This window comes from Fusarium oxysporum, genomic scaffold (genome assembly GCF_000149955.1).
Source record: "Fusarium oxysporum f. sp. lycopersici 4287 supercont2.40 genomic scaffold, whole genome shotgun sequence".
In the NCBI taxonomy this organism is placed as follows: domain Eukaryota; kingdom Fungi; phylum Ascomycota; class Sordariomycetes; order Hypocreales; family Nectriaceae; genus Fusarium; species Fusarium oxysporum.
The window spans coordinates 200,480-227,732 of NW_017264847.1; the positions used below are offsets into that span (position 1 = coordinate 200,480).

Consider the following 27,253-nt stretch of genomic DNA (forward strand, 5'->3'; position numbering starts at 1 on the left):
GATCTCACATTTTACTTTGAGGGGCTAAAGAGAATTGAGGCCCTGCCTTGATTAGCGTCCCCCTACATCACGGAGTTTACCGTTTACCGGGGAGTCGAGGACAGAACCCAGGTCCATAAGAAGGGATTAATTGCAGAAATATTTCTTTGGCACCTCATTACCCTTATTGAATGTCCATTTTACACCGCAATTCTAAGATGGCAGCATCTTCTGCTTCTAATAACGATCTACTGGCCAAGTTCCAGGCCGCTTATTGGGCTGCTCCTCAGAGTCCTTTTTCATTGGCATACTCTAAGGCTCTTTTATCCACAGATGCTTCTACTCGAGATACCCAAATCGACACAATTATGAAAGAATTTGGCTACGATTCTCTGGCCGTGTCTCAGATTAATCGCATTACCAACACTGATAACCTGTCTCCACTACCCGCGGCTTCAGTGGTACCAAACAGCACTCCAGCCAAGTCATCCAGCCCAATTCCAACTAGCCCACCTATCACTATGCCAGATACTACTGGTGCAAGTACTTATATCTTCCTCGCCTTTACCGGCTCATACAGGGTCACATCAGATGGCTTCCCAGGTTCTACCAACGAAGTAATCGTTAGTACTGCCGGGACTCTAGACCTAGGCTCATCTCAGCTACCACTGAAGCCTAAGGTCCTGATAGACGACCAGAACAAAAACTGGATTCAGTGGGATGTGACAACGGACTATGAATGGTACATAGTTACATTCTCTTCAACGGTTGACACTAAATTTGGCTCGACTATTCGTGAGATGGATGGCTTTCACTGCGTTATCGACTCGGGAGGAAAGCAGACCAATACTCCAGTCTCAGCCCAATGCTCAACACTGAAGCCAAAGATTGGTAATTCAACTTCTGAATTCATGGCCTTTCTCTCTCAGCCCTATACATGGGCTGGACTGTCGTTCGCAGGCGCAGTGATGTTATACCTCAACCGCTACAAGCACAAAACGGAGAGCCACGAAGCTTCAGAGAAGGAGAAAGCTGTCTACCAGGAGCGTCTAGCAGTGATCAATGATATTGCGCGCAAGGGTGCTGATATCGCTGCAAAGGAAAGTATCTCGGAAGCTACTCCGGCTGAGCGGATGAAGTTGCATGACAGAATGAGGCAGAGTATCAAGAATATTGTCCAGGAGTTCTATAAAAATCCCGCAAATAGAACAGCTGATGTCAACACCGCCGCGACAGCTCTATCAGAACAATGCAAGAAGGCAGCTGCAGATGCTCTAAGAGGATGGTCCAACGAAGTCGTTGTTGCTGGTAACCGCTCTGACCTAAGCAAGTACGTAACTTCTTACATGGACGAGCATGACCTGATGAACCCAGAAGATCGTGAGAAGATATCTGCGATCTTTTTGGACGCCATAGACCATAGAGCCATGAAAGCATACAAAGGCGCTACCACGGCGAGCGGGTCACCTGAAGCTGCCTTTGACGCCGTGGCGGATAAGTATCTGAAGCTTTCACTCATAAACCATCAGCTCGAAGGTCTCGGATCAAAGCTTCAGACCAGTACTGGAAACATCGCAACTGCTGAGGCTGAATTGAACAGGGCAAGGCTGGACCTTCGGACAAAGCAGCAAAGAAGTCAAAATACGCGCACTACATGGCAAAATCTCGTTGATCAAGTCCGGGAAGCGACTGCAAGAGAGCAACTCACTACGGAGCTTGAACAGCAAGAGAGGCGAGCGAGGGCAGCTTACAACAACGCCAAAGCCAGTGAGGACGAGGCACAGAAGCACGTATTTACGCAGGAGAGGGCGCACAAGAAGGCGACGGACGATGAGACGAGATGGAAGGGTGAACAGGAAAAGGGTGAGGAGGAACGCAATAACTTGGAGGGGGAAACACAGAATACAGAGAACGGTGTTGTGAAGCATCTAGGTGGGGGAGAGGAGAGGGAGAGGGAGTAAACATTGCCTATAGCGACGACATTCTCGCCTGCCAAGATATAATTATTCAAATGCGATCTACTTGCTTCTCAACGACACATCAGCGAGCCCCATTTGAAATCGGTGAAAGTCGGGAAACAGCTTGGCCGTTTACAATGAGGCCACGGTTCTCTTAGTTTACTCCTCATTCGCGTTGTTGATAAAGGTACCAGCGAGTCGAAAATGTGGCTTGCACTAAACGTCATTGTAAGATAAACCCCTCAACGATAAACACAGAAGGATCTACATCGCGTCCTCTTAGTAACAGAAGCTTAGTAAACAGAATGCTGACAATGCAGCTACCAAGATTGACCAAGAGCTCAAGAAAAAGCAAAAGCGCCTTTTCAATAAATGATCCTTGGATTATGCTGTCTCACCTCAATTTTCAGACCTGTTTTTGAGCCCCGCCAATCGTGTTTTGTTCTAGTGAAGCTAACTTAAATTTTAGCGCCTGAAAAAGACCCGAGTGGCCCCTGTCGCTCTGGAGACCCGAGAACCTTATCGTGTTGGTTCTTTCTCCTTGCATACACGATGACGAGCATTTGTTGTTGGGCCAATCTCAACAGATGCAGCTGCTCGGATGCGGAAATAGGTAGGTTATAATAACAGCTTTGAAGTAAGTTGATGCCGGTTTATTCGCGACCTCTCATCTTCTCTTATTACTTTATTTCTTGTATTCTTTTGGCGGATATTCACAATGCGCAGTCTTATTATACTGGCTTCTTTATGCCATCTTACCTCCTCACTATCGATCCCCGTTTACCCGAAGAAGAGGGAGGTTTCAGCTGGGTTTGCTATTTATAGCTGCACCCAACCAAACACCATTGCTCTCACCTTCGATGACGGCCCATTCGTGTACACAGATTCTGTACTCGATCAGCTTGCTTCAGCTGGAATGACGGCCACGTTCTTCCTCAATGGCTACAACATAGGGAATATTGTGGACTACCAATCCACTGTCAACAGAATGATCGAAGAAGGACACCAGGTTGCATCGCATACGTATGTACAAAACATCGACCTCTTCAACTTGTAGTCACTGACATTATGCAGCTACGGCCATCCAGATCTCGCAGGCCTAGGTGATTTCGACGTTGAGCAGCAAATGTCGCTCCTGAGCAATGAGTTCATCAATATCATTGGCAAGTATCCTGTTTACATGCGTCCTCCCTATTTTAGCTTCAATGCCCGAACTCTTGGAGTTCTAGGTCAGTTGGGCTACAAGGTTATTATTGCTGATATCGACACCAACGATTGGCAGTACTCGTCGTTTGGCGGTGCCGAACCCTCTCTAGCTTCATACTACGCTGGGCTCAACGATGGTGGATCTATTGTTCTTATGCATGACGTTCATCAGAATACTGTTCAGAATATCCTTCCTCGAATTATTCAAGCAACTCTTCAAAGTGGAAAGAGAGGTAAGCTTTGCGTCTATTCTTCCAAGATGAGACTGACGAATTCTTATCTAGCTGTGACCGTGGGGGAATGTCTTGGAGATCCCGAGACAAACTGGTACCGAGGTGGAGCAACCCAAACACCAGAATGGAATGGCACCGACACGCAGGTCGTCCCCGTCATCCAGACGCCTGCACCTGAGAGAGCGGTTTTATGGGAATAATTGTATTTCAGGTCTTTGGGGGAAGTTATAATATGGTTATAATAAAAAGATGCGAGTCGCGACAATCACTTCAATTTAAATCTTATCTCCTTTCACTCATAGTCCCAGCTTCCTATTAGCCATCTCGCGCACCTCCTTCTGGCCCTGTGTCAAACCCTCTTCTTCCGTACCAAGTCTTTCAAGACCCATTGCCTGAAGGCCCTCTTTGGTAAGAATGTTCTCAACCTTGGCTCCGCAATCTTCATGGTCGTATTCCCTTTCCCAGGTACCATGGGATCGCGTGAAGTCGATCGGAACATCTCCTTTCTGAAAAGCTTCCCGAGTTGTCAGGAGGGATTCAATGTTGTAGGGTGTCAACGGATTACACGCGTTGTATGACACGCTTGAGTCGACAAGCCCTGGGTTCGTGGGATCCACGCCATGGACCAGGTCACAGTGCCAGAACACATAATCACCGGGTCGAACTGGAGGAATACCGACGATTGCTCGCTTGATGTCGAGATCCGGATGGCCCTCAACAGTTGGGAAGAACTGGGTTTGACCTGGAGTGGCACCCGGGAAGGTGGGCAGAGAATCGTTGTACTCTCCAGTATGGAACAGAGGCCGTAGCATAATATATGCCATAGACAGCTTCAGACTGGGCAGTACTCGCAGTGTTCCCCCACCAGTCTGTGTGTTCGAAAGGGACAGCCATCCTTGGAGGCTTCTCCATACTGAGCAAGCTGTTCCCGTACGATAAAGATCGCTCTGGGCTTTCACACGGTGATCCGCAGACCACGCATCCCAATCCTGCCAGTTTCCTTCAAAAATGGCTTCGTAGTTCTTTCGGTTCTCTTCATCTTCCCATCTTTCGATTGCGCCGCTATCCATGTGAAGATCCAAGGGAAATTGCCCGGGATCATTGCTGGGATAGCGGATGCGAATTCGATCAGGGTAGATTACCTGACTGTCGAGGTCAATAGGGATTGTTGGATCAGACACGTGCCATAATCTGGAGACGCATCTCATGGCTTCCAGGACTCTTGGATGGGTTCGCATTTCCATCTGTGCTTTGGTCCAGAACACGTTCCAAGCTGCTGGTCTGTGGTGGGGGTGACCGCCTACGCCTGGATGACGCTGGGTGTAGTCCTTCAGAGACGTCTCCCAACTAACCGCTTGCTCTTCACTGACGACGTTTCGAAGAATCAGACAGCCTCGTTCATGCACCAGTTTGGTGAAGTCATCAGGAAGATTGCCACCTGCAACCAAGTTAGACCAGGACTTCATGAATATATCAAAAGAAGATTTTCATTGTTCGAACACACACCGTTCTTTTGGACGTCGGCGAAGTCAATTTCTGGAACCAGAGCAGCTCCATGCTTGTGTATATGATCGACTTCCTTGCGCAGAATCTTGACCAGACGCTCATATGACTCTATCACCTTCTGTTTGTTCTCAGGCTTGACAAGTGACTTTTTCAGGGCTGCAAATCTGTGGTCCAGCAGGTCACATCTATTTGTCGTTGTCAGTTGAGTGACTCAAACTTAACGACATGCCAAAGCATCTGTAGACGTACTCCAGCACAAGCTGCTGAGATAGCTCAAGCTGCTCTGTTTCAGTATAAGACATTTTGCTCAAAGGATACAAATGCCAAGGTGAATGCTAATGCAAATATAGACGACTGATGGCTTATCGGCGATTGCTCAGGAACCGGAAGTAACTTATTGGAATCAATGTGATGCAGAAAGAAAGCGATGTGGTTAATTGGTACTCTGTATATAAAAGCAATTCGGTGAGGTCAGATACTAAACACTGATCGGCCATCATTCATTTCCACCTGGCCGTAAAGGCTACCATCGCTATTCTGTTCTCGGCCACCCTCGCTTTCAGCTACAGAGTGAGGGCGCATTTGCTCATGTGAATTAGCCGATCGCAGAATTGGTCATATCATGCTTTGTCCCTGTCACTAACCCAATCCCGCTAGCGCGACTCGACAGCTCAATTAACCGACCAAACAGCTGAAAATGCCGACCGGGTTGACGAACTTACCCGATACCACCTGAATCACTTCGACCATTGGTACAGAGAGGGAATTTGTTACTTTATACCGAGCTGCAGTGGGTTGAACAGAGCCAAATCATAATGATGCCTATTAATGCGTCTGTGATTCTACACAATTTGCATTCATCCAAGTTTTTACGCCTTACCATCTCTATTAGCTCGACTGCTCCGTTATTTTCTCGCCATGACACTTCGGACTTTTGATATCAACAAGCCTAAAACATGGCATTTAGCAGCGACGATTGACAATGAGTTACAAGAAGTCAGTAAATAGTATACATGATAGCTATTAACGTTTATAATCACTAACCAGAATTATGTAGATGATAGAAAATGGGACAAAGGGGAGGTTCACTGGTGATGCCGAGGACCTTACCCTAGCGCAAACGCGAGCCAAGTTTGACAGTCTCTTCCAGCAGGATGCTGATGTTCTTCGCTCGAAAATGCAAGATGAGGTGTCTGAGCAAGAGATTCACATTCCTGTCAGGGATGGATTCAAAGTCCGAGCGCTTGTTTATCGTCGCAAGACTGACCAGTCGAAGACGGATCGACCACTTGTAGTGCTTATTCATGGCGGAGGCTTCATTCTAGGCAACGCAGAGATGGAGATGCCTACCTGTATTGAAGCAGTCCGAAGATACGATTGCGTCGCGGTGAGCTTGGAGTATCGGCTTTCTCCAGAAGTCAAGTTTCCAGTTGCATATAACGATTGCTGGGACGCTCTCACATGGGTAAGTCAATTCTTCCAAGAAGACTTCTTTCACTAAACATAAGCGGCAACAGCTATCCAAGAACGCGACCACTCTTCAAGCTGACCCAACGCGTGGCTTTGTCTTTGGTGGGACTTCGGCTGGTTCACATCTCAGCATCCCCTTGGCTCACCAAGCTCGGGACGAAAAGCTCTCACCTCCACTCACTGGGCTATACCACTGCGTTCCGCCTGCTCTGATGCCACAAGCACTTACTGACAAGTATAAACCTCTCTACAACAGTAGAGAACAGCTTAAGGATGGTATGGCACTCACTGCAAAGTCTACAGAGGTTTATGACAAGGCTGTCGAGCCAGACTTCGCTTCGCCGCTTTGGAATCCGCTCCTTTGGCCAACTGGACATAGAGGCTTGCCCCCATCGTTCTTCCAAATCTGTGGGGCTGACCTGTTGAGGGACGAGGCATTGATTTACGAAAGGGAACTTCGACTCGAGGGCGGCGTTAAAACCAAGACGGTTGTGTACGAGGGGTTGCCGCATGTATTTTGGTATGATTACCCGACTCATAGTGCAAGCGCCAGGTTTGCCAAGGACGCGGTTGATGGTTTGGGATGGCTACTTGGTCGGGAGAAATAGTTTTCTGTGCCCCTGCCACGTATTATATTTATTAAGCGGTTTCTTAAGATGATGTATGCATTTTGTGAAGTTCACCAACTGGTTGTATCTCAGAAAGATGGGAAGCAGATGGACTCGGACACCGTTAAGACCTGTGGCTCAGAGCTTATAATCATCGCACAGAACTTAGTTAACTTCAAATATGCTGTCAAATACAAGAGACCTTGTTTTTTGTATGCTGTCGAAGACACCAATGGTCGAAGAGGTGCAGCTGCAAAGTCGGAGTCGCGGCGTTTCTATCGCTACTGATTCTTCACTGCAACATCATTTAAAGTAGTTGGAACGTAGGTGACGTCGGTCAACTTTAGTGAGAGCAGTTAAATGAATAACGTTGAAGCTAAAGCAGATGAATAAATTGGCTTGTTATGTGCATCGATGGAGCCAGCGACATTGCAGTGCAAGCTCTAGCTGAAAAAGCTACTCCGTGGCCGAGCGTGCAATAGAGACAGATCGATCCTTTCCATCTTGATCTTTAGTCATAATCCCATCTTCACGAACCTCAGAAACTCCCTGACCGTTGTAAACTACCCCTTCAAACAACTCATCAATCTCCTCGAGAGACAGTCCTTTTGTTTCAACCCAAAACACAGCAACAAAGATGGTCTCTAGAACATCCCAAGCTCCGATTATAAAGTAGAGGCGCCAGGAGATAGCCTCAAGCGCGATGGGGAACACAAGGGTGGTTCCAATGCTTTATCTACTGTTAGCATGATCCAAGATATGATGGACTTGACGGGGATCTCACGCGAATATCGCAATCGTTCCAGCCCATATAGCCATTCCGTTAGTACGGATGGAGTAGCTAAGAACTTCAGGAGGGTACAGTTGCGTAATAGGAGTGATGCCAACACTATATGCACCCATAAAGAGGAAGATACAAGCGACAGTCCCATAGATCCCAGCGAGGTCTTGGCTAGTGCTGAAAGCTATGAAATTATTAGCTTGAGAATATGTTCAAGGTCTGGCGCAGCTTACTCTTTGTCAGTGCACCAATAACAAACATCAAGATGGCCATTCCGACGCAGGCAGAGAGACAGAGCGTCTTTCGACCAGCTCTATCCATAAGAAACGTCCCTAACATGGCACAGGCAAGACACCAAGATTGCAATACGATATTCTGGACACAGTTAGCAACACATAGAAGTATCGGAATATCCCAACATACGATTTGTAGCTGCGTAGTTCTATTGGTAATACCAGCGTTTGTGAGCATGTCGCCAAGGAAAAAGGATGCAATATTATTTCCTGATGCAGTCAGTATACACAGACTATTCGCATAATCACATGTGACCTACCGCTTGCCATGACGATGACGGCTACTGAAACTGCAAGCATGAGTCGCCTCCGAGCAGAACGAGTCGTGAAAAGCTCAGTATATGATGCTGTCTTGCCTTCGGATCGCTCCCTTTCTCTGCTATCGATCATGCCTTGATATTGTTCACGAACTTCCTGGTTTGACTGATCTCCATTGGCAGAAATTGACGCTATGACTTGGAGAGATTCCTCCAACATATCTTGATGGGAAAGCCATCGGGGCGATTCGGGAGTCAGGAAGAGGCAGAAGATGCAGATCAAGGAGAACATGCTCTGTAAAAGAATAGGAAGACGCCAGGACCACTCTCCAGAGATTTCGGCAGTACGATAGGTAATGCCTGCGGAAATCAAGGCACCAACGTAGTAGACGGAGAAAGTAATGCTTAGACCGAGTCCGCGAATCTTGGGTGGAAGAGTCTCCGCGAGCCAACTGTATTGAAGAGAGGTTAGCTAAAGCAGCTGGTTACGCAGGACAGAGGGCATTCTTACGTTGAACCGGCAATGCTTGAAAGTCCAGAAGCCACACCCAGAATGATTCGGCCAGAAAGAAACATGGCAAAGTTTTGGGAGCCAGCAACCAATCCAATGCTGAAAAGCTTGGTCAAGAGAGCCACCAAAATGGAGTTCTTGCGACCAATCGCGTTGACGACGGGACCCATGGTCAGGGATGCAATGCCCCATCCAATGAAGTTTGCAGACACGTTCAAGGCACGGGTAGTAGTGTTGAGGTTTAGAAACTCGGTGTAGGAGGGTATGATGCTGATTCCGCTCATGAGCGCCAAGTCGTAACCGGAAGTCGTTTCGAAGACCGCCGCGCTTGCAACGAGGAGCATGACTGTAAGTCGACTCGATTTGGGCTGAAAAGGCCCAATGATACCGGTTGGTGACCACATGATGCTGGCGATTTGGAGTATTGTTATATTAAAGACAAAGTGCAGGTGAAAGTAGAGGTCTGGAGAGTCGGAATGGATGACATTGAAGGCTGTTCGATCGTGAAGATTAAGTATCAAATGAGGTCTTGGTAGTTCAGATAGATGAAAACGCCACAATCTTGAGACCAAGCAGCTTATCAATAGTTGTCTCCCTATTGGGATTGGCCATATCTCTCCCAGCCTGCATATTCCGTCCCGAGTGTTTGGTTACTGGGGAATCTGGAGTGCAGAATGCGGGGGTGAAGGCGAATGTGGAGAGGATGGTCTAGATTCTGCAAATGTCGTCGGGTAATTCAAGATGAGTTGACGCTTAATGCCGATCGGCAATTTCGTAAATTCGGCTATGGATTCTCTTATCAGCAGCCCTGGCAGAGCAGAAATCGCGGAAACGACTCGACGCGGAACACTTCGAAATAGCCCGCTGTTCTTTCATCCAGTGGCCGACCTGCTACAGCAACCCGTATAGCTTGATAAGCTTGCCGATAGTTCTCCCCATGGGATGCAAGCTCGCCAAACCGCTCCAGTACCCAAGATCTATGCAGTATATCGTCTGACTCGATCGCCACCACGAATAATGGCCAACCTAGCCTGGCTAGACCTGTCTCTCCCTGGTCTCGATAAACCTTGAAGGCTAGCGACATGATCTCTTTCATGGCCTCGCGTTGCTCTGGTGCCATTGGTTCTTGTCCGTGAGTAATGCGGAGAAAGCAGACAAAAATCGCGTGAAAGCAGGAAACGACCGATTGCATCTCCATCACGAACCGTCTATGGGGTCCATCATCGGGTAGTTCGAGGCGGTTAGCCACGCTTATCAACTCTCCATATCTAGATCTGACGTTGAGGATGGCACCTGCGACAGATTGTCTCCACGAACCGTGGGGGACATTATCTCGATACTCAGCTGCAGCTAGGGCACCAACCATAAACTTCAGCTGAGCGGACTCAGCATCGAAACATGATAGGTCACTACACTGCAGATCCTCCAACAGCTCTGTTTGGGGGTACGACCTTCCCCACAAGTCATAGTTGGCAAGAACAGATCGCTTTTGCAGTCGTCTGACCCGTTCCAAGCGATCCTGCGCTTCACTCTCGGACATGCCAAGTGAAGAGTCTCCCAGAAGGTTATTGAAAGCCCCGCCAAAGCCATTCAAAACAGCACCTCCATCAGCGTGCGAGAGCCATATGAGTATCTTGCAGGAAACAGAGCAAAAGCTCTCAGCTTCAATAATATGTGACACATGGTGCTCACTACTTTCGCTACTGGCGAGTTGCGATCGACCCAGTAATATAGAAGTGGCGCCTCGTAGATGTGCATCAAAGCCAATACCGCAACCATCGCCGAACTTGAGTTCATACAAGAGCATGAGCCACAAGGTAGCTAGAACAGGTGGCAGATAAGTGATCTCGCTAGGGATCTGCGTAGCCGCAGCGAGCATCTGCAAACCATCTCTATAGTGCTGGATAGCTCTCAGTCGTCTGAACTCAGCATCTGACTCAGAACCAGTTGTCTTCTCAGACCAGGACTGGACACTGACTGCGCATACCATGTGAAGGACCATGGGGCTCTGCTGAGCTAACTTCCAGACCAACCCAGGACCGCTGTGCATCGATATCCGCGTCCCAACCATTCCTGGAAGGACAAATCGGAAGAAGTGGATTGCCGAGTGATCGGAAGGGAACAAGATAGCGGCACAGTCGGGTGAGAGCTCAAGTGCAAGGCCGTCATCGGCAATGGTATTCAGTGGTGGTAAACTGATGTCTGCACTCTGAGTATCGGATAACGGCCCGCCTTCAAAGCCTTCGCAGTAAGCCTCACCAGAATATGGATGATCGCCAGGGGCTGTGAAACTGGTGATAGGCGTTGAAGCCGCATCTGCGCTGGCAGTCAAGTTTGCAGGAGACGATACAACAGGAGAAGCGATAACGCGCCTGGTGTACTTCTTGCGTGGGAGGCGCGTATAGTCGCAAGTCAATTCCAAGCGGATGCATCGTCGGCAAATTGGTCGCGTCTCGTCGCACTTGACCTTTTTCACCCGACACGTCTGACATCCGCCTCGTGACCGTTGGGTCCTCGGCTGCTGTTGGAGTTGGGATTGCGATTGGGATCCTGATGAGTGTGGCGACTCACGGCTCGGGCTTGGAGAACCCATGTGAGATTGAGGGTTGTGTCAATCGCCTATTTCTGGATCTGTCACGTTGCAGTAATTGAGGAATTAAGAGCGAGAATTGTGGAGTGAAAAGGCGAGGGGGCCGGTTTGTTTTAGCCTCGGCATTTTAGTAAAAGAGTAATAGTCAACTGACTCAGTGAGCTTGTCCATATCTGCAACATCCGCTAGCTTGGCTTACCAAATTGACTAATGGGAGAAGCCCTCACACTATTGATCTTTGATAGTGACTTTATCAATAATCGCTCTCCTTTATTACTAAGCTGCAGGCTGGCTATTAAGTTGATAGCGACTATGGAATGATTTGAGATGGTGGTAAGAGACAGGGAGCTCCTTTTGTTCTCTTGATAGACAAACCGTCCTAAAGGTTATACTTGGATACACTGACAGCATCTTCATGCTTGCTCGAGAGCATCTACCTGTCGAAGCTCAAAGGGTACTAATACACAGGGATCTTGAAAGCATTGAAGCTGTATGTCCAACTCTCGATTGACTTCTCGTCATCAACACACGCAAAGCTCTTATCGTTCTTCCAAAGAGGTCGCTTGGGCCATTGGCACAACATCTGTGTCTCTCCTTTATAGTCGCCTGAAGAAACAGTAGCATTGAGTCTCGATGGCTGCTTACCATTCTCAACCCAGTCGATCATAATGTTCATGTTGTTCTGAGGATAAGGACCCGGCTGCAGAGAATTTGTGCCGCAGTGAGCAGCTCCAGGCACGAGATAGAACTGGTACCATTCAGAAAGAGCCTTTTGTGCCTTCTCATCGGACAGTTTTGGATACATGATGGATCGAACAGACTGCCAGTAGTGGACAGAAGAACCTGCTGGGATGCTGGGATCTGATTCGCCATGGTAGTGGAGGAGCTTGCCACCAGCTTCCTTAAAAGTTGTGAGATCGGGATGAGTGGTCTGTAGACTGTCGTAGTAACGGACCATACCAGTGTCCATCCAGTCCACTAGAGTGTCATACGTGACATTGTTGAGGTTCTCGAGGTTATCTAGCTCAAGTAGCTCAATAAACTTTGCAACGTACATGCCACCAGTAGAGGGGATGTTCAGAGTCCACTTGTCCGTTTTGTTGTCGTAGGTAGGCTCACCATCAGATAGTTCAGAGCCAATCTGCCAAGACAGATACGCTCTTTCGTCCTTGCTATTAAAGACACCATCGTAAATAGCTCGAGCAACGGCAATACCCTCAGCAGTAATAGTACCATTCTGTTCTGGGGCATTGCTCATCTGGCTACCGGGAGCCTGTCTCTTGCTGAACCCAAAGCCAAGTGAAGAACTGGTCTCAGCTGCACAGTAGTACTCTTTGCCAATGAGTGACTTGAGGTTGAAGTGAATCTTGCAAAGATCCGTTCGGGAGATGACGCCATCTTTCCTTCCATCGAGAGCGTCGCAGGCCTCGATAGTGGCGTTGACGATCTTCTTGAGCTCACAGGGAGGGGGGTAATAGTCAAGTGTTTGCTCAACGGCGGCAGGGTAGACGTGCAGGACTTGTTGCTGCGCGAAGCGAAACGCAGGAGCTCCAGCGATGACACCGTCATACTCGTCGCCCCATCGTTGAACCTGGCTCATTCCCTCTCGTCCGCCATCCGAGCAGCCTTCGTAGTAAGTATAGACCTTACTCGACTTTGACATGTCATAAAGGTTCTTGGTGATATACTTTCCGATCTGGGTCATCTCTCCGAGTGCTTGATAAGAGAACATGTATGTCGCATCCCAGTTGATGGAACCGTTGCCGAGAAGGAACTTCTCATCGAGACTGTAGTTGAAGGCATCGTATCCACCATCAGTGGCTCCTGCGGCAGCTCCATACTTGAGGCCGCCAGTAGTATCAGTGTTGAGAGAGTAACCACCTCCACCCGCAACATAGAACCGGTTCTTGAAGTTTTCGGGATTAGGAAAGGCATACTTGAGGTTGACTGTGTCACCCTTGGTGCCGTGGGTGTACGCGACAGTGACGTTACAGTAGTTGTAAGTATCGGTATCACGCCTCATTGGTCCACCTCCCATACCGGCACTGGCATTATAAACCGCCGTGGAAACTGTGATAGTAGATGGGATCATATCAATTCCCAGAAGGGTTCCATTGGAGGGCAGCGCAGCTTTCAGGTTCGAGAGGGTGCATAGTTCCGAAAGAGAGGATGCGAGAGATGGCGAGGATAGCAAAGCCATAACGACTCCAAAAGACTGCCGCATAATGGCAAGTGAGATATTCTAGAGCGAGGGGGAATTATGATAAAGTGATGCTCAATATGGGGTGGTGGTTGCTCGACATGGCGCAACTCTTTCATGATTTTATACTCCCTCGACGACTGAGGCTTCGTCACCCACAGGTCCAAGCCCGGAATCTGCCACGCGTTAATTGTTCCATATTTAAGAATTTGTTGCAGAGAAATGAATTAGAATGAAGTAATTGATTCAGTCGGAAGCTGGTGGCGATCCGAAATTGGCAAGGAGGCTTAGACAAGATGCCCACTTTCCGCGTGTGGAGGTGTTCCGAGTTAAAGTGGGGCATACTTAAAGTTGGGGCCATGGCAATAAGATGGAACTAAGTTTTATCAATGGCTTGGATATAATTAGCAAGATGGCGCGCACTGGAACTCACCCAGCGCTAGCGCTGCGACTCTTAAGCTTTTTTGAAGCAGTGATATTCCATGCCTCTCCAAAGTAGTCCGGGATTCCACTACACCTGCAGCCTAGGACCCACGTATATTTTCTTTCTTGTGTCTTTGTACCCAAGCCTAGCGACTGTGGGCTGTCTCTCTTGTCTTGTTATCCTCGCGCAAGAAACCTGATTTGCTCTAGTGCTCCCGTGATAAGGGTTACATAGAAAGATGATTTCCTGTTCGAGATAACAGCTTCTTACGCAATGTTTGTTGTGAGTAAAAAATCATTGTCATAATTCTAGATAAGACTACGAGCATTGTTGTATGTGCAGTATCCGGGTTGTTGCTTAGGTATTTGTCCCTCTGGAATCTGCGGCCTCGTCGCGATTACCTAACAAACTGAAGTGGCATAATTAGTTTACCCATTGATCTTTCTGCTTAGCTTCCTCTACAGACCTCAGACCGCATTCCGTGTAATATATCTGGATCAATAGCCCACCGCTATGCTGCCAAAGGCCTGAGGATGGTTCGGAGCAAGATTTGGCATGTACAACATTACGCATACAGCAGGTTTGAGGAACCTTTTTTAAGTGGGCATCCGTGGGCACTATGGCCATCCTTGAGCTCACTGTATTTCAATCTATCACTATATATTGGGCAGAAACAACCTCACAAGTTCCCATCTTAACATGCTTTTACTTTTCTTTCCGGGCACGGCAAGTCCAAGAGTGAATAAACGATGATTTAGTGGTAGCGTTGCCAAGAGCAGAGGTAGTACATAGACAAATCGTGACACGAGCTTCCGACTCCGTAGGGTAGGGTCTATGAGTGCAATCGTCAAAGTTATACAAACAAGCTTAGGCCTTGCTGGAACCATATTATACCAGCAAAACTGTATACCCTAGCCTACACAAGCAGGAAGCCAGGTCCATGCCCTGTAAAGCGCCCCCCTCGGAGTCACCCCAGGCCCCTCCGGTGCTGCCATGTAAGCTCCACGATCTCGGTAGCTAGGCGAAGTGTACCAACGTTCTCAAGACTACTCAAGGCTTTAGTAAGTGCCCGTACCCTGGCTTGATCAGATCCAGGCTTGGCAAGGGAGCCCGCGACGCAAAACGGCCACTCGTGGGTCTTCAAAGTCGCCCAATCATACCTGTCCGTCTCTCTGTGACGGTGATCGCCAATCGCTCGAAGCTCCTCCAGTAGTGCGAGGATTTCCAGCACATATTTTCTGATGACTGCTGCGCAAGGCTGCCACTCAGAGACAACTACGGACAGGTAAATGTGGGCGGCATCGGCCCAGATGCGGGTAGTCATGTTCACAATATGGGACCGCGTCGTGTTGGACCAAGATTGCTGTGCAGGCGTATTCGGTGTCATCTTAGTGGTGCTTAGACTGCTGATACCGTCATGTGTTGTCGCTGTTCTCGGTGTCGAATTCGACGAGGTGCTCCGTGAAGGATGTGCAGGTAACTCTGCCAGGCCAGTATCGAGTACAGATCTGAGATCTGCGGCATAGCTATCAAGCTCGACCATGTCGAGTTGAGCTTGTGCCTGGCGTTCCTTTTTCCACGCGGCCAGTGTCGCGATCTCGCCAACAACCGCCAGAACCCAACTCTGACGACCAATAATGCCCCCAACGTCTAGCAGGTCCATTGGAAATTCCGGATTAGTAGTATGAATGCTATTACCGTTCGTATCGGGACCGCTGCTGCAGTTGCGTATGAATGAAGACGAGTAAGAATTAGATTCTGCTTCATATGGCTTGTGGGACGGCAGTAGTTGTCTATGATATGGATACAACTTTGGAGCTTTGAGCAGAGTGGTATTCATGATGATGTCGTATACGACTAGGATAGATGAGAAAATCGGAATGCCATCTGGTCGGCATTTCTAGGGGCGGGCCCATTGTAAGTGCCTAAGGTCACGGCGGCCCAGCAATGGCGCGACAAACGAGTGAAAGGCCTGGCCATTGCCATGATGACCACGGCTGTCGTGTTTCATGCTCTTGTCATCGTCTTCCTGGCTCCTGTCGGCTTAATCATCATCATTGTGACTGGCATTGGGTGAGGAACGCTCCTCGGGGTACAGAATATGGGCGCGCTGGCGGCGATGGGCGGCAGCCTGTCGGACTTCTTCTTTGAGGGTAGCGGCGACTCTGGCCTGCTGAGCACCACCATCGAGCCAGGGAGGTCGGCGGGACCCAGTATGACATGTAATGTGAAGGGTGTCGCAGATGCCGCAGACAGGCCTGCGACGGTCGCACGTCATGCGGCGGACACGGCAGCTCCAGCAGCCCTGATATGTAGCCATTGCAGCGTAGTTGGTGAGTAAGGCAAGGGATGTATACAGTAGGTCTATGAAGAAGAGCCAACGTGGAGGGGACCTTGTGGAATTAGACTAAGATATCCCTGGGGCCTAGCACAGACCGAAAAAAGGTCGGAGCACCTGCTGATGGGGAGAGTACATAGTAGTCTTACTTCTTCTATAATTTTAACTTTGTCCTAAATTAGTGTTTAGGCAGAAAGCAGGGGTCTAATCTCTTAATTGGTCCGAATAGTTACGGGCCGATAATAATGGCTGCTAATCCCACTTAGTGGAGTCAAATACTTATGTAAATCAAGACGGACCGTGAAACTTTAAGAGAATATAAAACCAGAGATCTCAACATCAAGAAGGACTCGATATCTCCTGGCATCTTCAGCACTCGTCACCCCTTCACAGCAAAAATGCTACCTTATGCTCGAGGCCCAGCTCTGACATCTGCTGAGGAGAAGCTCCTATGGGATAACGATGTCGTCAGTAAGCTCACAGAAGAGCAGTGGAAAGCCTTTGGGCAGTGGGTGGGAGCTAACGACCCAACACCCCTGGAAGCAAAACATTGGATTACCAGAGAAAATGATCTCGATCTCAACATCTTTTCTTTACAGACTCTGGCTTTGCTTATCAAGCAAGCCAAATTTGCGCACTGCGGGCAATCCTCCGGAACCTTGGAGCAATCTTATACGGTAACTCACGCCTTATCATTGGTCAAAATACTTGATTGCTGAGACTTTGTTTAATACAGGAGGATACCTTGATAGTATGCAAACCAGGTTTCGGTTTACCTCTCGGTCACATGCCCGATGAGAAACATCGGTTCCCCTTACTGTTTCTTAACGATGACTTTGGTGATGGCTGGAAGGCTGTCGTCCTTCTCATCCGTGAATGCTGTATGCTGAAATTCATAGATAAATTATCTGATAAACCAAGATGGTGGCAGAAGATTAACGACGACGAAATCGTAACTAAATGGAAAAAGGAAGCTCTGGCTATGGACTGGAAATCCTACCTTAAATATGCCGATTTTACTTCTGCTATGGTTAATGCTGTAAGCTAAAAATGGCATTTTTCTATCTTAAGATATTAATAATGGTGCTTAGTGTATTCAAGAACTACGAATTAAGGCGGATATATATGAGAAAACAGGTCTTATCCCTGTGTATGATTATTCCGTCGCTGTGCTCAAATCTGATACCATTATGACCGCTGAACTAGCAAAGTCCCTCCAAGAAGCGGTTGAGGTATTAGAGGACGTAGCACCCGAGCAAAAGGACTGGCATCCCGGGAGCAATAAGAAAGTCCTCGATCTCGTTCATCCCTCCCTCTGGCCTTTAACATATGGCCGGTCTAGAATCCTTGTAGACCGTGTCATTGGTTTGCAGGATGCTTTTACTGATGAGGGAAAAGCTGTCACGATCCGTGCACCTGCCGATGATGATTGCTACCGTTACCAAAAAGGAGGCTTCTGCGGACAAGGTTTCCCCGTGTTTTCCAACAGATTCCAGTGGCTTCCTTGCGATGTAGTGCTGGACCCTCTAACAGGTAGCGTCAAAATCGCGAGTTATATCAACAATCTTCACCCTCAGGAACACGCACACTTGTATCCTGTCATCGAGAGTTTTATCAAGAAGTCCTTGCCAGCTTGGGACATCCTTTACCGCTGGGAAGATGACTTTGCCGTACAGCGGCTTCAGACGGATGAAGCAACACTTGATTGCCAGGCTGAAGAGGCTGTTAATTGTTGTTGCAAGCCGTGGTGCCGTCGTCTAGGTCAGAACGAGGCACCTCGACATGCTTATGAGCCTGGGGGTGAGGAGTATGAGGATCAAGGTCGTTGGTCTGATGAGGACACCGACGAAGAGTCGAACACATTTCACTTTTGCGAGGAATCAAGCGACAAAGAACTCTTACATCATGATTATTCTGATCCGGAGGAAGCCTACTTTAAGGGATCACAGCGGAGAAAGCTAGACGAGGCGTGGTTCAAGTCAACACACCGCGTCAACGTTCCTGACGCCGACCCAAACGCAGCTGGCCATGTCAAGATCACGGCTGGCGATGTCAAAACCACTGGTTTTTTCAAAGGCAAGGAACAGATCCAAGTCATCATAAAGCTGGCCAATATCTACCTCACACCGGAAAATCCTTCTTATGACGGTGGTTCATGGCATACCGAAGGCCAGCTCAACGAGCACATCGTCAGCACAGCATTATACTATTACGACAGCGATAACATCACCGACTGTACTCTTAGTTTCCGTACTACTACCAAGGACCTCTCAGAAGAGCTATACTACGAGCAAGACAAACATGACCCAATTTACCGAACGTTTGCGATCAAGAAAGATGGAGATCGGCAGCAAGACATTGGCTCTGTGCACACCAAGGCTGGAAGAGCGATTTTCTTTCCGAATCTCGTGCAGCATCGTGTCTCTCCTTTCGAGTTGGTTGGCCGTACGAAGCCAGGCCACAGGAAGATTATTGCACTGTTCTTGGTTGATCCGGCGATATCCATTATCAGCACTTCTAACGTGCCACCGCAGCAGAAGTATTGATGGGATCAGCATCGCTTACAGAATGGCGAGTGCTTGCCTGACAGCTCCAATGAGAAGGTCAGCCTTGTGGATTGGCCCATGGGGCTGGAAGAAGCCAAAGAGCTAAGACTACAGTTAATGGATGAAAGGACGTGGATGCAGGAGCAAGAACAAGATGGTGTAAGAGAAGAATGGAATTTCTGCGAGCATTGATCACAGCTCTAGTGGGTTAAAATGATACAACGCTTATTTAGCCTTGTATTATGACTGGGAGTGCTCGTGGGAACATGTCTCTTTTTATGTGCTATTCTCACACTCGCCCTCGGCGATTCGAGTAAGCTTATTTTGGCCCATTAGTCAGAAACAAATAGGCTTAGGCAAGCCAGCCTAAACAAAAGAACTAGGTTTATATGCCACTTATGGCAGATCCGCAAAACGGTTAGGCAGCAAAGGCCATATATGCAATTTCAGTTCTCGGTATCAGTCAACTCCACAGAAGTAATCCATATATAAAGTGTCTTAACTAATAGACTTCTCGATCTTGTTTATGAACCATCATGGCGACAGTCTGCATTGCATAGCCTAAACGCCTACAGATACAAGTTGCCGGATTATCCAGCAGAGGCTCACATACACCATCAGTAACTCTTAAGGCCAGAAGGCAGACCTCTGACGCATATGCGGGAGCCGTCTTAGTAAACATCCCCCAGGAAATCCCACAGAGAAATTAGCCGACAAGGAGTACCAGAAGATTAGGCAAGAAGGATAAAATGAAGCTACAGCGCAGATAGCAGCCAAGGACGAGAAAGCATCCTCGCAGTAGCCGGATTTATACGTAAAGTAGCCATTAGCAAACGCGCCGATAACTGTGCCGACGTTTACGGCGTTACTAAGCCCATTCTGCGTGGACGCAGTAATCTGCCAAGTATCCACCTCAGGCTAATGGTTTCCATACTTGTGAGCAATTACGGAGTTGCCGAAATACCAACGCGTTACCTTTAACAGCTTAATCCTTTCATGTGGCTCAATACCTATTTCACCACCTGTCTCCCTATAATGAAACATTTAGACAGGTAATGCCTCAGCGTTACTCCGTGGGGCTACGTTTACTTCTGTCAATGTGACATATTCTCAGCCAATGGGAGTAACTCCGATGCTCTCAGGTATATAATGCTACCGATATTTCGGGATGTTATCTCACAAACTTGGGTTCGTAGTCATTTCTAAGATAAGAAATAGCTAAGTTCAGCGTTCCTATAGGTTACAGTTGGCTGTCTGAAAGCCGCCAAAGTAGGCTGGCTGGGTTACTTAAACTGTATACATATTTCAGCCCGTTATTTTGCTGACTGGTTTACATTCGGTAATTTGTTAACGGTGTTCTTGTTGCTTTTGGCGATTCATGAGAAGTGATGAAATCTCGATGAAATGGCATTGTATTGGTGATGACACGACATGATTGGCTACTCGGCTATTGGGTCGAGAAGTTGCCGATTAAGGGCGCGAGTGACAGGTTCCTGCAACATCCCTTCACCCTACATTCAATCTAGCCATCCAGCCATTCCAGGCATATGTGCACTTACTATTCTCGGGTCTGATTTGTATTGTTGAATATTCAAGGTTTCACCAGCTTTCACATTCAAGGCAATCTCTCCGCCACATCCCGCTATCATGCCTACACCGGAGCAAGCCTCAGAATTGAGCAATATTCACATACCTGATGCAAACGAGGCCTCACGTAGTATTGACCGAACAAACTACAAATCGATTGATATCTTGAAGGAGGTCTGGACAAGTCTTGGTCTACCCGAGACCTCTTTGACAGCTGTCCGGCTTCCTGGTAAAGAAGGCCCGGCCCTTCCTTCGTCATTCAAAATCGGAATCCTCGGACAAGCCTCTATCGGGCTGTCTGCGCTTGCGGCTGCTCAGGTTCATGCCTTGCGAAACAAGATTCCCCTTCCTACAGTCACGGTGCCGCTCGAGCACGCAGTCGTAGAGTACAAGTGCGAAAGATTATATACCGTTTCTGACGAGCTTGCTTCTCCAGCAGGGGGCGCTATCGGTGGATTGCATAAGACCTCAGATGGCTATGTTCGAATCCATGACGGATTTCCAAACCATGTTCAAGGTACTCTTGACTTGCTTGGCTTGAAAGCTGATGCAACTCGGGACCAGGTATCTCAGCAGACTGCAGATTGGGCTAGTATTGATTTGGAGAACTGTGGAACGGCAGAGGGTAAAGTCGCGATATATGCTCTGCGCTCATACCGTCAGTGGGATAAGCTCCCCCAGTCGAGGGCCATCAGCAACTTCCCTATTAGCATCAAGCAGGTCTCGCAGTTGTCTCCAGTTGGGCTGCCAAGTACGATGCAGCCTGGCAATCTCAAGTGCCTACAAGGTCTTCGGGTTGTTGAGATGAGTCGGGTGATTGCTGCACCGTTATGCGGCAAGACCTTGGCGGCCCATGGAGCCGAGGTTATTTGGGTGACTTCACCAACACTGCCAGATCTGCCGAGGGTTGACCGGGAATTTGGGCGAGGGAAAAAGACTGTCCAACTTGACATTCACAAGTCTGAGGATCGAAAGCAGCTCCTCAACCTTCTCAAGGATTGCGATGTGTTTGTTCAAGGTTATCGACCTGGAAGTCTTGCCTCATACGGTCTGTCCCAAGATGAGTTGAGAAAGATCAATCCAACCATCATCGTAGCCAACATGTCTGCTTTCGGCCCTGAAGGTCCATGGTCAGGCCGTCGTGGATTTGACTCGCTTGTGCAGACATGTTCAGGCATGAATGTCTCTGAAGCTGAGCACGCTGGAAAGGGCGAGGCTGCTCGCCCAACACCTTGCCAGGCTCTCGATCATTCAGGTGGCTATATGCTTGCAGTTGGCGTCATGGCTGCTGTGTATCATCGTGCTGTCAACGGCGGTTCATGGAGAGTCGATGTTTCATTGGCAGGCATGATGAAATATCTGAGAAGCCTCGGCCAGTACCCTGGAGCGAGTGGTTTTGAAGCGAAAGACTTTGAAAAGCCAGATGATGTGCCTGAGGATTATTTCGAGATCCAGGAAACAGGCTTTGGCACCATGAAGTCCATCAGGCATAGTGCTACGGTGGAGGGTTTAGAGGTTGGTTGGGATATTATGCCAAAGCCACTTGGCTCCGACAAGCCGGCATGGGACTAACGTAGTATCGCCACTCAGTCATTATTCAAAAACATTTAAGAAGATACTCCCGCCTCTTGATATGTAGTATGTTGCTTCTCTTTGGCTATTACTGCATGCTTATTCGCAGCAGATGTCAATGAAGAAAAGAGTCCTTACAGGTCCAAGCTTGCATCTGACTCCATTCGAAATAGTTCAATAGTGCAATGTGGCGTAGTGAATTGGCCCTAGTTCAAGCCTATTTGACCCAAGTTATTGGTCACTGTTATCGACAGCCCCATTACAAAGAGCTGTGCATGTCACTTCAGCCGAACAACCACGCAATTTGCGACAATTAGTGAACAAAAAGATATGACTTCCCTTTTCGTAACATTCTGTCTCACTTCACTCTCTTGAATCAGTCATTCTTTTATGCCTTTGGGCGATTTCCACTCTTTACTCTTCATCATTATGGTTAAGTCGAAGCGCATTGTGGCTGCTCTGGCCTACCTCAGCATTATTGGTGTCAGCGCTAGCCCATGCAAGCCGCATACCACGGCTGGTCCACTGAGACAGCTTCTTCTGTCTCCTCTCAGTCAACAGTGTCGGGATCTTTTACCATACTGCCGTCTGTTACTGAGACTAGTGGTTTACTCGTCAGCTCTGAGACTGGATCGGCTACGGAGTCTAGTATTTTAATCGAGTCCACTGCTACCACCGACACTACTACTGCTATCGAGGCTTAAACGACCGGATTCTCTTCAATAATCGAGACAACAACTACTGCTGCAGCTACCACGTCTTCCGCTACTCCTGAAGTCTTTTGCGCCAATCAAATCTATCGTGGCAACGCTTTAAGCCGTGGTTACAAAACAACTGGAGCTAGCGATGAGCAGGAATGCCGGGAGAGCTGTGTTGACGATGACAACCGTAACTCGTGGTTCTTCCAGACATCCGGAACTTGCAACCTCTATACAGAGACCTTGCCTCAATTCAGTGCTCCTTCTAACGAAGAGAGTCTCCTGATTGGATCGCGGACTTCAATAGTGTAACGGCAGTATTGGCTTTCGTTGGGCTGGGAAGGAGCCCGATGAGCATACCAGCAACGTCCTACTCGAAGCCGACTGTGCCCATTTATGCATAAAGAACGTTCTCTACGATATTTGGCAATACGACAGTGTCTCTCAGGCTTGCAACATATTCTCCGGCTCCTTTTCAGACTTGGTCACTTTGGACTCTGACGGCACAGCAGTTGGCAGAAAAATGCTCATCGGTGCATGAAGCTGCTCCTCCGACTTCTTCAAACCTGTGCTTGGGGCATGTAATGGCGAGATGGTGTGGAATAACAATTGGACACAACCTTACAGATCTTTCGATAAGTGCAAGACCGTTGCTACATGTGCACGAGCCTGCTCAATCGACCCCATGTGCTTATCCAGGTTTGTTTGGGATGGACTAGGGGATTGTGAGTTCTCACAGCTTGCTCTGTATTCTGATCCAACCGATATAGCTACTCCAGGTTCTCGAAACTGTGGTGTTCCTTAATGTCTCATCGATCCTTGGGATATTTGGTTAAGTTATAGCTTCTAATTCTTAAACATGCATTTTTTTCACGGTCCTGTCCTTTTTATATATTGTGCAATAGTCATTGTATACTCTTGGTTAAGTATTCTCATTGCTAAATACATAAATTCTCTTCTGCAACCGGGATACAAACAAAGCAACGCTAAACAATTAAATGGAATTCGTTAACCCCAGATTAGATATCAACATGGTCAGAGTTATGTATTAGAATACTTGCCAAAACCTGTAACTGCAAAATTCTATATGGAAGATTTCAGTTTACAAATAATAAAAGACAGTATAGCAATACTCTTACAAGAGCGGCGTTGATAAAATCGCGACCCGGCTTGTTTATCTTTATCGCCGCCTTAACAATATTTCGCTATAGTGACGAGAATAAATTCAAGAGAGAAATCCGTCCAATGATAGTGGAAGCTTCGTCCTCCTAGAGGGACAGGGGTCAGAAAAAGATATGTGGCCCATCTGCTATGGATCCTGGTTTTATAAGCACTTGACTGTGGTCTAGACATAGGATGAGGAGGGGTAAGTAAAAAGCGACTCTGTGGACTTCACAGCGTTTGCGGATTTGAATAACATATGATTGAAGGGTTGCAATCGACCAGAGTATAAGAAATCGAAAGATCAAGCAGGAAACCACATCATTATTCAATCCTTAGTAAGATTCGAGGCATATACCGAGGCTGTGTTCGGATCCTTTATCTCGGACTGCTTTCGCACTTTTTTCATCATTCTCACTAGTTGCGAATGCGAGAAGACTTTCGCTTGGTGTAACTAATGGTGATTCACCTTCTATTTTAGCCACTTTTTCCTTGAATTTTACTGGGTCATCAGTATGACAGGGGTCTTGCATCGCCTCCTCCCGCTCCGGTACATCGTAGCATTGCCAGCCTTGACATTCTCGCCTAAAAGGCGCATGCATTTAATCCCATTAGCACCATTCTACCAGGACCTGGAACTGGCGGCAATGCAATGATACGTCACATTTAAAGGCTCGGCGCCTGGGGCTTGGTGAAACTCTAACCTGAAGCCAGCGGATTAATAAAATTCCTCATATATATTCTACACATCTTAGCATCCCCAATCTGTGTTTGGGAAATTTGGAATGACCATTGTTTCATTCAATCGGGATTTCACCAGTCATGGTCAACACTGGGAAACCTAGCCGTGGGTGCGCGACCTGTAAGAAGCGAAAAATAAAGGTAAACATTATATAGACTTCCAGCTTGGGAAATCTCGATATTATTGATGGCATCTCTAACACAAAGCAGTGCGATGAACTAGCCCCATCATGCACGCAGTGCAAAACGGCTGGATGGGTATGCCCAGGGCCCTCGGAAAGTAAAATGTTCTTCCGCAACCAAACCACTGCAGATCTTGCCAGAAAGAATGCTGGGGCACTGAGTACAGCATCATCAAGCTCTGTAGTGACCCCGGACTCTGAAGTATGGAAACGACCTGTATCTCCCCCAGCACGGGACAGAGCTACTACTTTCTTTATGCGGCAGTACGTCTTTGATATGACTAGTGCAGGAGGAACCTTGCCTTTAAGGGACAACCATGAGTTTCTTCCAGGGCTCATACGCAATCAACAGTCCTCTTTCGGGCTTCTCAGCACAACAGTAGCGGCTGCGGGGTTTGCTGCTCTTTCTAATGCCGGTAACGTGTCAGAATGGCGGGCAGAAGCATTCCGTCTTTATGATAGTGCCATTCGTCAGTTGCAGATTGCCCTGCAAGATCCTGTTCAGAGAGTGTCTGATGAAACGCTTGGTGCAGTATTGCTAATGGGGACCTTTGAGGTGCGGCCTCGCTTATCTCACACTCGAATTTTACGTACTAATTCGTACTAGACTATTGCTTTTGCAGACACTGGCTCACTGAAAGCGTTCAGCCAACACATTATCGCTGCAGCAAGATGCATCGAAATGCGTGGACCAGCCCAGTTCCAGACCGTGGTTGGCTTGAAGATGTTCATGCAGATGCGGCGCATCATGGTAAGACCGATTCCCGCTTGTGGGCTACACCCACTGACCCAGGACTAGATCACAACATGCCACCAGCTGCAGGAACCCATACCATTTGAGATCTCAAAATGGTCGAGTTGGGCCGAAAGAAGCCAGAACAGCGACCTTGTCCCGGTCAATCGCTTTTCCGAGATCAATGAGGTCTTAGCTAGTGTCCGCGCTGAGCTCAAGTACCAGCATATCACAGACCCAGCTGTGATTTCTGACAGGCTTCTTAAGATCGATAAGCTTTTCGAAGACTGGGCACAAACGCTACCGCCAAGCTGGGTGTATAAGTCTTACAGATCCATTGGTCCTAACGGCGTGCCTTCTAGTAGATATGATCTACAGTACGACATGTATACAGATCCCTGGATAGCTTGCGTGTGGAATTGTTACCGCAATGTCAGACTTTTGATTCACGAGTCCATTATTATAGCTACGCTCAAACACGGCACTGCAGAGCAAAAAGACGCATTGCAAAGCTCAGCTAAAGTCCTAGCCGCGATGGCAGACGGGGTCTGCCACAGCGTTGCATACCATCTTGGATACCGTGCTCAAGACAATAGGGTTGAGAGTTTTGCTCAGACAATGCATCTAGGCAGCAACCCGATCCCCGGAGGTTTCTTACTTATTTGGCCTTTATTCTTTGCTGGGATACAGAGAACCACTTCCTCTGATCAGAGGCAGTGGGTTGGTGCAATGATGAGAAGGATTGGAGTGCGGATGGGTCTACAGTTGGCTGTGTCAATGGCTGATTTGCTGTTGGAGACGGAGATACAGGATCTTTCGTTTTCGAATTGCGAGACATTTTTGATCGGCGAATGGTATCCGAATTAAGCAAATAATATTTCTGTTCTCACTATTGCTTCCTCATTGCTTCACTGCCTGGCAACACATCTGCTGTCCTCCCCTCTGTCGCATCCGCATAATTTGATGACGGCTTGGTGATTGTCCAGGATGTGACCATGTTGCAGGGTTGCTGGTAGGGTTATCCGGCCATCCAATGAAAACGGCACAGGACCGAACCCTTGCAGTCTCATAAGCCAATTACCCTGGTCTCCTCAAGTGGAGACGGGCGATGACTTATCCAAGCTAAAGCTATTTCTAGTTAGCCATGCGAGAGAGCCAATCACCGTTGCAAGTGTCCCATGTTATGGATCGATGCACAGCCCTGTACGTATAGAGTATCTGCCAAGAGTGTTCCTGTCAGATGTAAGGTTGACTATTAGGCCCAGTAGCCGCCTAAGCGGCCGCCGCGTATCTTGTTATTGTTAGGGTGCAGTTGCGGATCACCTCGGTCAGATATTAATATTATTGGTCGATGCAACTGTTGAATGGTTATTCCGGGTATAGGTCTATATTATTGGGCACTGATATGCCTGTAGCAAGTCTGATGATCCGCCAGACTGGATTCATAAGGATTTCAAATTCATGCTGCTGAAAACACGGCAAATTCCGTCATACTGGGCTTTAGTGAACAAAAGCTTCTGCAGATCTGATTCACTATCTAAAAAGAAATCAAGCCATCAAGCCATTAGAGACTGCTAATCATGTTTCACTGAGAAAAGTCATAGCAGTCTTCAGGCGGTATGCAACGCAAGAACAATATCTATCAAACAGCTGTTCACGCCGATTCAGAATGAGCTTTG

The 27,253-nt window shown here is 47.9% G+C and overlaps 12 protein-coding genes across 13 annotated transcripts; 6 read left to right on the forward strand and 6 right to left on the reverse strand.

The window, feature by feature from the left end:
- Positions 1-197: 197 nt before the first annotated feature.
- FOXG_17016 (uncharacterized protein) lies at positions 198-2,016 on the forward strand (the record flags this gene model as incomplete). Its single annotated transcript, XM_018397040.1, has 1 exon — positions 198-2,016. The coding sequence occupies one exon, from the start codon at positions 198-200 to the stop codon at positions 1,938-1,940; it is 1,743 nt and encodes a 580-aa protein (XP_018257863.1). The 3' UTR covers positions 1,941-2,016.
- A 479-nt stretch (positions 2,017-2,495) lies between these two features.
- Positions 2,496-3,667, forward strand: FOXG_17017 (uncharacterized protein). Of its 2 annotated transcripts, XM_018397042.1 has the most exons (4): positions 2,496-2,574; positions 2,664-2,960; positions 3,012-3,376; positions 3,428-3,667. In XM_018397042.1, exons 2-4 carry the CDS (start codon positions 2,854-2,856, stop codon positions 3,574-3,576), a joined length of 621 nt encoding a protein of 206 aa, XP_018257865.1. In that variant the 5' UTR covers positions 2,496-2,574; positions 2,664-2,853; the 3' UTR covers positions 3,577-3,667. The 2 variants fall into 2 exon arrangements, with proteins under 2 accessions (XP_018257865.1, XP_018257864.1); XM_018397041.1 differs by lacking the exon at positions 2,496-2,574 and having other exon boundaries at positions 2,609-2,960.
- Positions 3,668-3,672: 5 nt separating this feature from the next.
- On the reverse strand, positions 3,673-5,184 carry FOXG_17018 (uncharacterized protein; the record flags this gene model as incomplete). Its single annotated transcript, XM_018397043.1, has 3 exons — positions 3,673-4,814; positions 4,883-5,067; positions 5,132-5,184. The coding sequence occupies 3 exons, from the start codon at positions 5,182-5,184 to the stop codon at positions 3,673-3,675; spliced, it is 1,380 nt and encodes a 459-aa protein (XP_018257866.1).
- Positions 5,185-5,800: 616 nt separating this feature from the next.
- Positions 5,801-6,960, forward strand: FOXG_17019 (uncharacterized protein; the record flags this gene model as incomplete). Its single annotated transcript, XM_018397044.1, has 3 exons — positions 5,801-5,878; positions 5,940-6,347; positions 6,400-6,960. The coding sequence occupies 3 exons, from the start codon at positions 5,801-5,803 to the stop codon at positions 6,958-6,960; spliced, it is 1,047 nt and encodes a 348-aa protein (XP_018257867.1).
- A 451-nt stretch (positions 6,961-7,411) lies between these two features.
- Positions 7,412-9,206, reverse strand: FOXG_17020 (uncharacterized protein; the record flags this gene model as incomplete). The annotated part of the gene is made up of 6 exons (XM_018397045.1): positions 7,412-7,690; positions 7,745-7,925; positions 7,975-8,116; positions 8,165-8,244; positions 8,295-8,743; positions 8,803-9,206. The coding sequence occupies 6 exons, from the start codon at positions 9,204-9,206 to the stop codon at positions 7,417-7,419; spliced, it is 1,530 nt and encodes a 509-aa protein (XP_018257868.1). The 3' UTR covers positions 7,412-7,416.
- Positions 9,207-9,601: 395 nt separating this feature from the next.
- On the reverse strand, positions 9,602-11,395 carry FOXG_22650 (uncharacterized protein; the record flags this gene model as incomplete). Its single annotated transcript, XM_018403056.1, has 1 exon — positions 9,602-11,395. One exon carries the CDS (start codon positions 11,393-11,395, stop codon positions 9,602-9,604), a length of 1,794 nt encoding a protein of 597 aa, XP_018257869.1.
- A 454-nt stretch (positions 11,396-11,849) lies between these two features.
- On the reverse strand, positions 11,850-13,592 carry FOXG_17021 (tannase; the record flags this gene model as incomplete). The annotated part of the gene is made up of 1 exon (XM_018397046.1): positions 11,850-13,592. One exon carries the CDS (start codon positions 13,590-13,592, stop codon positions 11,850-11,852), a length of 1,743 nt encoding a protein of 580 aa, XP_018257870.1.
- Positions 13,593-14,983: 1,391 nt separating this feature from the next.
- FOXG_17022 (uncharacterized protein) lies at positions 14,984-15,856 on the reverse strand (the record flags this gene model as incomplete). The annotated part of the gene is made up of 1 exon (XM_018397047.1): positions 14,984-15,856. The coding sequence occupies one exon, from the start codon at positions 15,854-15,856 to the stop codon at positions 14,984-14,986; it is 873 nt and encodes a 290-aa protein (XP_018257871.1).
- Positions 15,857-16,060: 204 nt separating this feature from the next.
- Positions 16,061-16,336, reverse strand: FOXG_22651 (uncharacterized protein; the record flags this gene model as incomplete). The annotated part of the gene is made up of 1 exon (XM_018403057.1): positions 16,061-16,336. One exon carries the CDS (start codon positions 16,334-16,336, stop codon positions 16,061-16,063), a length of 276 nt encoding a protein of 91 aa, XP_018257872.1.
- A 385-nt stretch (positions 16,337-16,721) lies between these two features.
- On the forward strand, positions 16,722-19,417 carry FOXG_17023 (uncharacterized protein). The gene is made up of 3 exons (XM_018397048.1): positions 16,722-17,031; positions 17,091-17,393; positions 17,446-19,417. Exons 1-3 carry the CDS (start codon positions 16,753-16,755, stop codon positions 18,898-18,900), a joined length of 2,037 nt encoding a protein of 678 aa, XP_018257873.1. The 5' UTR covers positions 16,722-16,752; the 3' UTR covers positions 18,901-19,417.
- A 1,001-nt stretch (positions 19,418-20,418) lies between these two features.
- On the forward strand, positions 20,419-22,109 carry FOXG_17024 (uncharacterized protein). Its single transcript, XM_018397049.1, has one exon. It carries the CDS (start codon positions 20,548-20,550, stop codon positions 22,057-22,059), a length of 1,512 nt encoding a protein of 503 aa, XP_018257874.1. The 5' UTR covers positions 20,419-20,547; the 3' UTR covers positions 22,060-22,109.
- A 2,641-nt stretch (positions 22,110-24,750) lies between these two features.
- FOXG_17025 (uncharacterized protein) lies at positions 24,751-26,441 on the forward strand (the record flags this gene model as incomplete). The annotated part of the gene is made up of 4 exons (XM_018397050.1): positions 24,751-24,800; positions 24,870-25,397; positions 25,449-25,592; positions 25,641-26,441. Exons 2-4 carry the CDS (start codon positions 24,945-24,947, stop codon positions 26,439-26,441), a joined length of 1,398 nt encoding a protein of 465 aa, XP_018257875.1. The 5' UTR covers positions 24,751-24,800; positions 24,870-24,944.
- Positions 26,442-27,253: the final 812 nt, after the last annotated feature.

What these genes read in the sequence shown, in the direction of transcription:
- FOXG_17017 (XM_018397041.1), top strand. Translation starts at nt 2,656, where the DNA reads ATGCGCAGTCTTATTATACTGGCTTCTTTATGCCATCTTACCTCCTCA. An exon ending in CACCAGGTTGCATCGCATAC is followed by an intron (nt 2,961 to 3,011) that starts GTATGTACAAAA and finishes GACATTATGCAG; the next exon opens with CTACGGCCATCCAGATCTCG. An exon ending in TCTTCAAAGTGGAAAGAGAG is followed by an intron (nt 3,377 to 3,427) that starts GTAAGCTTTGCG and finishes ATTCTTATCTAG; the next exon opens with CTGTGACCGTGGGGGAATGT.
- FOXG_17023 (XM_018397048.1), top strand. Translation starts at nt 16,753, where the DNA reads ATGCTACCTTATGCTCGAGGCCCAGCTCTGACATCTGCTGAGGAGAAG. An exon ending in CCTTGGAGCAATCTTATACG is followed by an intron (nt 17,032 to 17,090) that starts GTAACTCACGCC and finishes TGTTTAATACAG; the next exon opens with GAGGATACCTTGATAGTATG. An exon ending in CTTCTGCTATGGTTAATGCT is followed by an intron (nt 17,394 to 17,445) that starts GTAAGCTAAAAA and finishes AATGGTGCTTAG; the next exon opens with TGTATTCAAGAACTACGAAT.
- FOXG_17024 (XM_018397049.1), top strand. Translation starts at nt 20,548, where the DNA reads ATGCCTACACCGGAGCAAGCCTCAGAATTGAGCAATATTCACATACCT.